General features: G+C 30.7%; 1 protein-coding gene across 1 annotated transcript; it reads left to right on the forward strand.

Annotated features, from left to right (window-relative positions):
* Positions 1 to 10,073: 10,073 nt before the first annotated feature.
* LOC129292574 (Bowman-Birk type wound-induced trypsin inhibitor-like) lies at positions 10,074 to 10,628 on the forward strand. The gene has a single exon (XM_054930145.1). It carries the CDS (start codon positions 10,122 to 10,124, stop codon positions 10,461 to 10,463), a length of 342 nt encoding a protein of 113 aa, XP_054786120.1. The 5' UTR covers positions 10,074 to 10,121; the 3' UTR covers positions 10,464 to 10,628.
* Positions 10,629 to 11,236: the final 608 nt, after the last annotated feature.

The following is an 11,236-nucleotide window of genomic DNA, read 5'->3' on the forward strand; positions in this document are numbered from 1 at the left end:
GCCTTGTATTTATAGAGGTAACGAGGGAGTGATCAAGGTGAAGCTCGAAGTGCTTTGTACGTAAACGATTCAGTTTGGTACTTTGGTTCAATCATTTCTAAATCTTGATCGACCGTGCATGCATCTCACCGGATTGGCGGTAGTCTTTTTGTAATGATCTGTGAACAGTAGTATCTTTTTTTACACTATATTTTATTGATATTGATTTTGGTGCCACATGAAAAGCATGGGCGACCGTGCATGCATCTCACCGGATTCCAGCTAGTCTTTTTTTTTTAATGATCTGTGAACAGTAGTATCTTTTTTTACACTATATTTTATTGATATTGATATTGATTTTGGTGCCACATGAAAAGCATGAGCGAACAGAGAATGTAAGGCTAGCAACGTATAAGGATTATACCGTATTTGATATTTCATTAATCTTTACAGTCAGGATTAATATATTTTACATCGTCGTCTCTCAGTCCCTTTTCTTTTTTCTTTTTTTAAAAAAAAAGACAAAACGTGTCACTTGCGATTACAGTTAATTGTAGAATAATATCGATAACTTGTGCCATGTCTCAGAATCACTTTACTACTATGTTTTTGTACAGCTTTTATTTAATTTAAGAATGTCTTTTCGCTTTTCAGTTTCAATTCTGTTTTTTTTTTTAAGAAAAATCGTTTATCCTACTTTGTTTTTTGAAAGTACGTACAAGTAGGTTGTCCAGCAGCATCAAGCTATGAGCCTTTTGACCATAATTTAGAGCGTTGGAAACCATATGAACCTAATTGTTAGATGGTGTAAACTATGACAAGCATAAATTGATGTTTGGGCTTTTGCTCGCTCATGGTTGCCTCCTCTATAAATTGATGCTTCTCGCTTCTTCATTTACTATGACAAGTATAAATTGATGTTTGGGCTTTTGCTTGCTCATCGTTGCCTCCTCTATAAATTGATGCTTCTCTCTTCTTCATTTACTCACTTAACCAAAACCAGACAATATGAAGCCTGCTGCATTATTTTGATCATCCCTCTTTTTCCTTTCTCTTTTCCGCCTCCACCACCACCACAGGCAGAGGTGCTGATCGACATTGACAATGACATTGTGACAATGATGCACAAATCACTTAAAGTATATGGGTCGCAATTGTAATTAATGGCAAATCAAGTCAATTCCACTGGAAATTAAATAAATGGGCAAATAAATCTTAAATTTTTAATTTCATTCAAGTCAAGCGAATCACACATGAGTGTTTATAAACAAGAAAAATTAGTAATTAAGATTCAAAAGAAAATAATTCTACAAAACAATAATTTCATAAAAGAGATTACCTAAGCTCCTATTCCCTTATTTATTTCTTAGAATATATTTCCTACAAATTACCTAAGATTAATTTTGCTTGGTTAATCTATAGTCTAATTAGTTAAAATTATCTTCTAAATCAATTATAGGGCTCTCTTAAATAATAATACAAATGTTAACACAATTATCCAAGAGGCATTAAAAATTCAATGACACTCTAATATGATTATATGTGTCCAAGAGGTATGCTCCTCTCCTAATAGCAAATTAGAATAAATTCTAATCCCATATTAAGGTCCATTTAAGATTTTATTTTCCAAGATAAACCCTAAATCATTGAATCTCAACTCAATGGTGTTATTAAGCAAGTCACAATAAATGAGATTAACTAACACAAAACTAACATTAACCATATAATAAAGAGAAAATAGTATCTAATACATAAACAAGTTCATAATTGCTGAGGTTATGAAGAAAATCAAGCTATGTATATCAGTAAGCTCACTCCTACAATAGCAAAATGAAGAAGCAAAACTAAAAACATTGGAGAATAAGGAGAAAAACAAGATTAAACTAGATAAAATCATAAAATGTGGATGAATCCTTCTTTTTCAAGCTTCTAGGTCAATGCTTAACCTTCAAAATCACCTCCTCTGGTCTAAAGAACTTCTCAAAAGTCGAACTACTCAAAACTCTCATGCTTTCCCGCTTTTCTATTTGAAAAACTTATGCTGAATGTTTCTTGTGCGAAATATGCTACAGCGCTTGATACAGCAGCTCTGTTTTTGGTTTAGAATTTTTTTTATAATACTGACCCGCTATAGCATGTGATCATAAAAATTACATTTCTTCATTAAATTCATTATATTTTACTTATCCACCTCTTTCAAGCTTTAGTAGAGTTTCTTAAAATCAAAAAATGATGCTAACTGAGAAAAGAAATTATTCTGAAACAAAAATCAAAACATAATATTTATAAGACAAGCTAAATAACACCAAAATAAATACTAAGCACAAGACAATTAATCAAAAATAGCTAGTTGACTCTCCAATTAATCAATAAAGACTCTTTAAAATATATAAAAATATAGAGTCATCAATGCACAAATCAACCTCCATTGAGTGGTTTTCAGCGTTTCCAGTTCTCTATTTGCCTTCTCTTGCTGCTGAGATACCCACCCACACACACACCTTAAATTGACGCGATGAGTGTATAGGTGGAGTGGGAGGCTGTAGTCTGATATTATTTTCTCATCTTAAATTATAAAATATTTTTAAATAAAATTATACATATTAATAAAACTCATTAAATACACTTTATGATTTTATTTTTAAAATAAAAATATAAAATTTAAATGTCCTCATTTAATATTTCATTTATGAAAGAATATTAAAAAAAGATAATATAATAAAAATTAAAAAAAATTAATCTTTTAGTCCTTAAACTTTTAATTTACTTGTAATTTAATCCCTTTATTATGACTTACTGTGACTCAGTCTCTCAACTTTTGACTTGCCTATGATTTAATTCCTCAACTTTTGACTCGTTTATGACTCAATTTCTCAACTTTTGTTAGTTCTCTTTTTGATGTTAGCTTAGATCTCATATTAAAGAGCAAGAGAAAGGTATTTTAGAACAAGAATAATCATTTATTTTATCTCTCTTACTTAATAAGGATAATTTTTTTAAAAAAATTAAAAGATAAGGACTGAATTATAAGTGAGTTAAAAGTTGAGAAATTGAGTTACAGTGAGTCATAGTTGAAAAACTTAATCACAGGAAGTCATAATTGAGAAATTAAGTTATAAGTGGGTCAAAAATTAAAGGACTAAAAAATTATTTTTTTAAAAAAAAATTATTAATAAAACTTTATTTTTATCAAAGTGTTATATATTTTAAAATATTAAATTTTTTTAAAAAATTTTATAATTTAAGATGAAGAGAGTATTAAATTTCAAGGGACATGTAATGTGTCTATCGTTTATAAATAATATAGGGGCAGGCGTCAGTAGATAGAGATACGCCTACCCGCCTACAATTAGTACAAGCATTTTAGAAAAGGACCTACGACTCGATGCATTTGTCACTCATTACATAATAATAAATAATGTCATTTCTTGCAATTTACATTGCCTCCTTTTGTATTTTAAATGAGGTCCTACCCACTTACATGGACATATTTTAATATATATTGATTTACTTCTTTCCGTTGTGATTAAACTTCATTTTAGCATCTCGAAAAATTACAGTAAGTAAACATTGCGTTTTTTTTTTTTAAGTCTGACATGCCTCACACATTTAAACAATTTTCAATACCAACAATATTTATGGCATGCTTAAACACCTTGTATAGGATAATCACCGAGTGGGCCGAACCCATATGTATGAAGCATCAAGCCTAGACCAGTGGTCTTCCTCTCCTGAGTTTCCTCCTGTTCCCACAAGACAGGGGTGGTGTATCCAGTTATTTTTAAAAAGTTTTAAAAAAAAAATGGATTGTAACTAAAGAAATAAATTTGTCTTGTAAAAATAAATATTGGCCTTATGAAAAAAAATTTAAAAAAAATTATGATATAATGTTTCTTGAAATTTTTGTTTTTGCTTATAAAAAAATAAAGAAGCATATGACAATCTTTGAGGTACTGAAGGCAAATGGTAAATCTCTTCCAACAAAATAATCACTTCATATGAAAGGATTGAAATTTGAACTCTGTACTACTTGTTTAAGTATTTAGAGCCTTTACTACTTACACTAATTTTAATTGATTTATATTTTATGTTTTTAAAATATTGAGATCTGCTTGAAAAAAAACCGTGCTATATATGGACCAAAAATATTGCTCTCATTGTCCCAAATTATAAGATATTTTTGGGAATGATTCAAATGCACTTTGATGAAAATAAAATTTCATTAATAATACTTTTTTAATATTACCCTTCTTATATATTTTATTTCTTTTATGTTCTTTCACAAACGAAATATTAAATGAAGAGTATTTTTTAAAGTTTAGATTTTTATTTTGAAATAGGAAAGTTGTAAAGTATATTTAATAAATTTTATTTGCATACATGATTTTCTGTTTAAGTGTCTAATAAATTGGGATGAAGGAAATATTTTTCTCAAATAAGTTAAATTATTCTAAGGAACATGAACACAAAAACAAGTAATGTTTACACTCTTTTTAGTCCTGGAATCACCGGCACAATGTCTGAGAGGATGCCACGTACTCCATTCAGGCTCGGTTCATGCAAATCACGTTGCTGGCTCAGGTGATGAAGGATAATGGCGAACCAAACTACATGATCAAGTCGACCACCACGATCTCAATGCCAATGTAACGTAGAGACAAGGGACCAACTTGCCACTCTGCTTGCAAGGCCTGTCTCTGCCTTCTCATTACTCATTTGGCTTTCACATTGTCTCTGCCATGGTACCACCAACTTCTGATTGATTATCTGATATGTTACCAACCACGAACCCTACTCCTATTACTTTACGCTTTGTTTCTTTTCATCTTATCAAATAAAGCGTCTTGCAGTGATTAAAAAATTGAATCAACTGGATGGTCTGACCAGTTAAATTGGTCTAAATTTTAATTCGGTCAATACGTAAAAATTATTTTACAAGTTAAATCGAGTTGGGCTATTTTGGACCGGCAGTCGAACCAGAAATCAGACCTAGTTTTCAAAAACAAATTGTTAAAATTTTGTTAGCACTTTTTTAAAGAAAATGACCACTTTTTTTAATCATGTGATGCTATGTTATATTATGTTATTTATTAAATCATGATAAATTTAAAATATTTAATTTTATTTTTAAGTTAAGTAGTAATTTTATATTTATTTTTTTATATTTAAATTATTACATACACATAAAATTTTTTAATTTTATTATTACGCCACTAGTTTAACCATTCTTTCAACTCAATTAAATTATGCAAATCGTGAACCACCGACATTTTTGATTCATTGTTCGGTCCAATTCTAAAAATATTTTGTCTTGTGCCTTGTTTGCACAGCCTTTGTCTTGTGCCTTGTTTGCACAGCCTTGATTTCTATCACACACACACACACACACACACACACACACACACACACACACACACACACACACACACACACACACACACACACACACACACACACACACACACACACACACACATATATTTTGCCTCTTTTCATTATGCTTCATCTTGCTTTTCTCTTCAACTTACATTATATTATATTCAACATAAAAAAATGCGCGAAAATAAGAAAGAAAGATGCATCTTTGAAAGAGAGGACGCAGTGTAGATATAGAAAGGGAGGTCGTTTTCAAGCGAGCAACTATATCCAAAACCAAGTGCACGAAGATTCCTTGCAACTAAAAGAGATTTCAATCACACAGACTTTGTCTGGAAAATGACTGAGGACCACTTTTAATTTGAAGTGTTCAAACAACCCCAACCTACTCGGTGAAGGAGTTCATAGCTTTGGTTTGGTTCCAGGAAAAATCAAACCAAACAATTCACCAAAGAAACTTGTTTGATTTTTTTTTTTTTCAATTGGTTTGGTTGAGTTTGATTTAAATTTGGATCAAGTTTAAATTTTTTGAAATATTTTTCATAATCAACATACTCACACGCACATGCATATTTGCTAATAATTTTTAAGTACTAATTGATATTTTCAATGACAAATCTCTTCACAACAACAAAAAAAGCCTAACAATTATTTAGCACATTTAACTATCAAAAACTAATATGTTATCCTTAAAACACCTAGTTATAAAATTAAAAAATTATCATAAATAATTAAAGACAACATTTAACTAATTGTAACATATTTTTAACAAATGATTTACATATAACTAAATTTGAAAAAGGTTATTTTGACAAATTTATAAAATATATAAAATAGATGTAATAAGGTTTAATTCAATGCAGTTCAAGTTTCAAGAAACATAAACCTAAACCAAAACAAATCAATTAATTTTGCCAAAACAAAAAAAAACCAAATCTTATTTATAAGTGGCTTGGATGGATTGATTTCAATTTGGTTCAATTTAGTTTGACGTAATTGGTTTGGGACACTATTACTGCTTGGAGAGTTGTACTGTACCGTGACTTTCCAAGTAAATTATCTTCTTTTACTTGTTAACTTGTTTTTTTTAGATTGGCTCATTTTGAACAGGTGAGTTTGACATATTTGGAATTAATTTGAAATCCTAAATAATTGAATATAATTTTGAACCATTTTTCTCCCCTTGCTCTAGCTTTGGTAATACAAATTTTTACTCAATTGAAAAAGATTAATATCAACCTGATTATTATAGTGAAATTTTGAGTACATGAGTTGTTCATTGACATTATATAAATTAAGCTGTCAAAAAAATTGAAAACTTATTTATATTAAGAGAATAAATAAGGTAAATAAAAAAGTATACTCATAAAAAAGCGTGAAAATTAAAACTCAATATGTTATGGATGTATTACTTTGAACTAGGAATGATATTGTCAATATCAGTTTCACTTACGTAGGTTCTTAACCAATTCATGAGCAGCCCAAGAAGATCATATATGAAAGTTGCTATGAATGCATTCAAATATATAAAGAAAGATCCGGGAAGAGGGATTTTCTCCTCGGCCTCTGAAGATTAACATCTAGAGGAGTATTGTGCTTCCGATTAGAGTGCATGTGCTGAAACTACGAGATCAGTTACAGAGTATCTAGTCAATTTAGGAGGTATTCCAATCGTATTGGAAGTCCAAAAAGCAAGCTACTGTGCCAAAGTCCTCTGCAGAGAAGCAGAATATCGGGCATCAGGAAGCATTGGGTCTGAGATAGTGTGGTTGACAGGTTTACTGTGATAATAAGACTGCCATTCAAATTGCATTTAATCTGGTGTTTCATGAGAGGACGAAGCAAATAAAAATTTATCGTGAGAGAAAAACTACAAGACAGTCTAATCACGTTGCAGCATATATCTTCTGCAGAATAACAACCTGATATGCTTACTAAAGTACTTGGAAGAGGGAGGAGCCATGAAAGAATGTTGATCAAGTTGGGCACCTTGAACATCTTCAATTCCAACTTGAGGGGAGTGAAGAGAAAATCAAATAATTGTGATTTTATATTATTGTTTACTTTATCAGGGTTATTTGTTATTTATTATGGGTTATTACGTTGTTGATGTTATTTTGTTATGTTTTTGGGTTTCTTGCCTTGGTGTTGTACTCGTAATAGGGTTATAAATAGATGTCCAATATTTTATAAAGTAAGTAATTTCATAAAGTATTAAGTGTCCTGTATTTGTAACTAAGTTTAGCTGGAATAAAATGTCTTTTAATTTTGATTGGGTCGAGTATTTACCTTGCATGTATACCGAAAAAGAAATAATTGTGCTCATTTTTGTTGCAAGCCTTGCTCTTTCTTTGAAGTTTGGTTTGCACCTTTTACAGCAAAATGCAGCAACAGTTTTTATTATTATTATTATTATTACTTACAATTATCCTCTTATTGCGTGAATAATGGAAATATAATATTAAAATTCGAGAGGAGATTCGTACAACATAACTTTTAATTTGAAAGGATTTATATAGGTTTTTAAATTAATGAAATGTCGTTGTAATAATGTAATTACGGGAAAAACACGATATATCAAAATATTTTACTAAGTAATATTCACTTTTGATTACAAAATATATTTTTCGGCTAAAAATAATACAAAAAAAGCTTAGGTTGTATATTAACTCCAATCTTATTTACCTAAAATAGCCTTATTAGAATATTGAATATCATGATGATTGAGCTCTGCTCATCATTGTATTATGATAATGAAGTTCAAAATAATACAAAAATAATTAATATTTTATTTTAAAATAAAAATAGAATATTAAAGGTACAATTACTTACTAGTTTGGATTGGATACAGTATTACACGCATGTAATTAATAATATAATATATATACAGGAATAGCGTGGTGAAAAGGACCATGTGTGACGATGTGTTGTAGCTTTCCAGGCATCTAAGCATATTGAAAATAATTGTATGCACTCGAACATTGTTGGCACTTGTGGATCAAAGGATATTCCAAATACTTTAGTTATTACTCTAATACAGTAGCGGAGCTTATGGGCATCTTGAAAGGTCTAAATATTTGTTGAGCTAATAAGTTTGATAAAGTCAACGTCTACAGTAACTTTACATAAGCTCTCTCGTTAATTCACCATGAGTTCTCTACTACCTACACTTTTTGAGGCAATCAATAAAATCAAAGATCTCACCATGCAAGAATAGACAATTACGTTTGATCATGTTTTCAAGGAGGCTAACAAATATGCAGACTGATAATCTCATCAAGCTTATTTTGATAATTTATATGTTTGTATTTTTGATAGTCTGCCGCTTGGTTGTTGCAATCTTTTATACACTGACATGACTCATATTGTCAATCAGCACGGTGTATATGTAGCCTTTAATTCAAAAAAAAAAAAAAACATTGTTGGCACTTGGTAGTAAAAGATATTTAAATTTTACACACTTTTGAGGATCTTATTTGGGAGAATTTCAATAAAGACTTTTAACCAAACTTAATTAAATTGAAAGCTCCTAAGTTTTTGAAGGGGTACTGATTTGATTTAAATTTTTGAAAAAATAATAAAATTGCCTCTCCTTTAAATTAATATCATAACTTTCCTATTTTACTTGTTAATTGCCTATATCACTTGTTTATTTACTTATTGAATGTTTTCAATTGCCCTATTTAACTTGTTTTCATTTTAGGTGTTTACATTATCTTAAAACAATTTATTGATTCTCATACTTATACTATATGTCGTTCATTTATTTATGAATTATTGTTAATTGCCCTACTTCATTTGTTCATTGTCAGACTTTTACTTGATTTCATTCCAGAAAAATAAGCAAGTGAAGTAGGGTCATTAACAACATTTGATAAGTAAATGAACAAATGAAGTAAGACAATTAACAAATAAATAAAGTAGGGCAGTCTTGATATTAATTTAAATGAAAGGCAATTTTATCATTTTCCTTAGAAATTTAATAACAAATTAGTACTCCTAAATTACAGTGAAATTTCAGAAATTTAGGAGCTTGAAATATAATTAAATATGATCAAGGGGTTTTCATTGAAATTTCCCTATTTTATTTTGGCTTCGGGTTGTAATATTTTGTTGTGATTAATAAAATTATCACCAAAAAAAAAAAGATAGACACAGTTTTGTACTTAGCTAACTAAAGAAAAACAATCGAGCATCACGCGCAACCATTATTTTATTTTTATACTTCCCTCGTTGTAAATAGCCACCCAATATGTTTGGATTAAAAAATCACCAACTGAAATTAGAATGAATCTCAGATTTGCAAACAGGAACTAGGATAAAAGTATGTGAGTGTAGCGTGATTCAATAGCCACCTAAACCATCAGTGTTTCTTGGGCCAAACTGACATTTTTGCCCTCATGAGAATACAATAACCTTATAAAACAAGTACAATTACCAAAATATCATTTATTTTAATAACATAAGGATATTAAAAGTGAAGGGGTCAATTAAACAAATCTAAACGGAAGTACTAGGATATACAAATCTCATACTCCATTTGAATAATTGGGTGACAGATTATTAAGATTAATCAATAGAGACTCATTAAAACCCCACGTCTTTTAATTTCTTCTAGCTGGCTTGGCTCTTCATCAACGACACATGCTACCAAAAATATCCCTTAAGATGGATTATAAATAGCCTTCCCTATCTCCTCGCCACTTCACAAGCAAATCTCAAACACACCAACACACTCACACGCAGATCAGAGAGAGAGAGAGAAGATGGCGGATTTGAACAAGAAGGCAATCATGAAGGTAGGTCTGGTTTTGTTCCTGATGGCCTTCACTGCAACTGTGGAGGCTCGCTTCGACGCAGACACCTTCCTGGCTCAGGTGATGAATGAGAGTGGCGAACCCAACTACTTCATCAAGTCCACCACCACTGCTTGCTGCAATAGCTGTACGTGCACCGTATCAATCCCTCCTCAGTGCCATTGCAACGACATCGGAGAAACTTGCCACTCTGCTTGCAAGGCCTGTCTCTGCACTCGCTCTTACCCTCCACAGTGTCGTTGTGCTGACACTACCTTATTTTGCTATGATAAATGCTCCCCTTTTGCTTAATTATGCAATGCTATGAATGAACCAGAACCACCAAGCCTACTTCTACTGCTTTAGGCTTTGTTTCTCTCTATGTCAACTCTATCTTATCCAATAAACTATCTCGTGCCCTGTTTCCCGTTTGCATTTTTGCAAACTAGTTGCTTGCAAGGCCTTGATCTTCTTCTATCATCGTGTTTTATGTCTCTTTTCATCATGTTTTATCTTGGTTTTTCTCTTCAATTTATCTTATCTTACATTTAACAAAAAAAATGCACATAAAGAGGGAGAAATGCACCAGATCGATTTCTGGACAAGATAGCAATTGTGTTAATTTGGTTCTACGACCAAGAGCAGTGCTATGTCACCTCAATGCACACTCAATAATGAATAATAACACGTATGACTCACTCCGTTATCGTAAAGCATCTTTTGCCAGGATTTTGTGTTTCAATTTAATCACAGACTATTTAAGATTGGCTTCAAATGGGTAACTGCTGAGGGAGTATGTTCAAACCAGACTCTTTTAAAACATGAACTTGCATGCATATTGTTACTCTCCCTCCTGTCTAAATTATAAGACATTATCAACCATGTTTCATATATATATATATATATATATAAGCAGTTATTTCCTTATTTCCATAAAAAAAATAATATAACTTTTTGTTTTTGACCTTAATCCCTTATTATGAAGAGTGAAAAGAAGTGTTTAATTAGTCCCCTTATATTCAACACACACATGTATAAAAGCAGTTATTTCCTTATTTCCGTAAACAAATAATATATCTTTTTTT

Source organism: Prosopis cineraria, unplaced genomic scaffold (genome assembly GCF_029017545.1).
Source record: "Prosopis cineraria cultivar Desert tree isolate PC_DT_omini unplaced genomic scaffold, ASM2901754v1 PC14, whole genome shotgun sequence".
Taxonomy (NCBI): Eukaryota; Viridiplantae; Streptophyta; class Magnoliopsida; order Fabales; family Fabaceae; genus Prosopis; species Prosopis cineraria.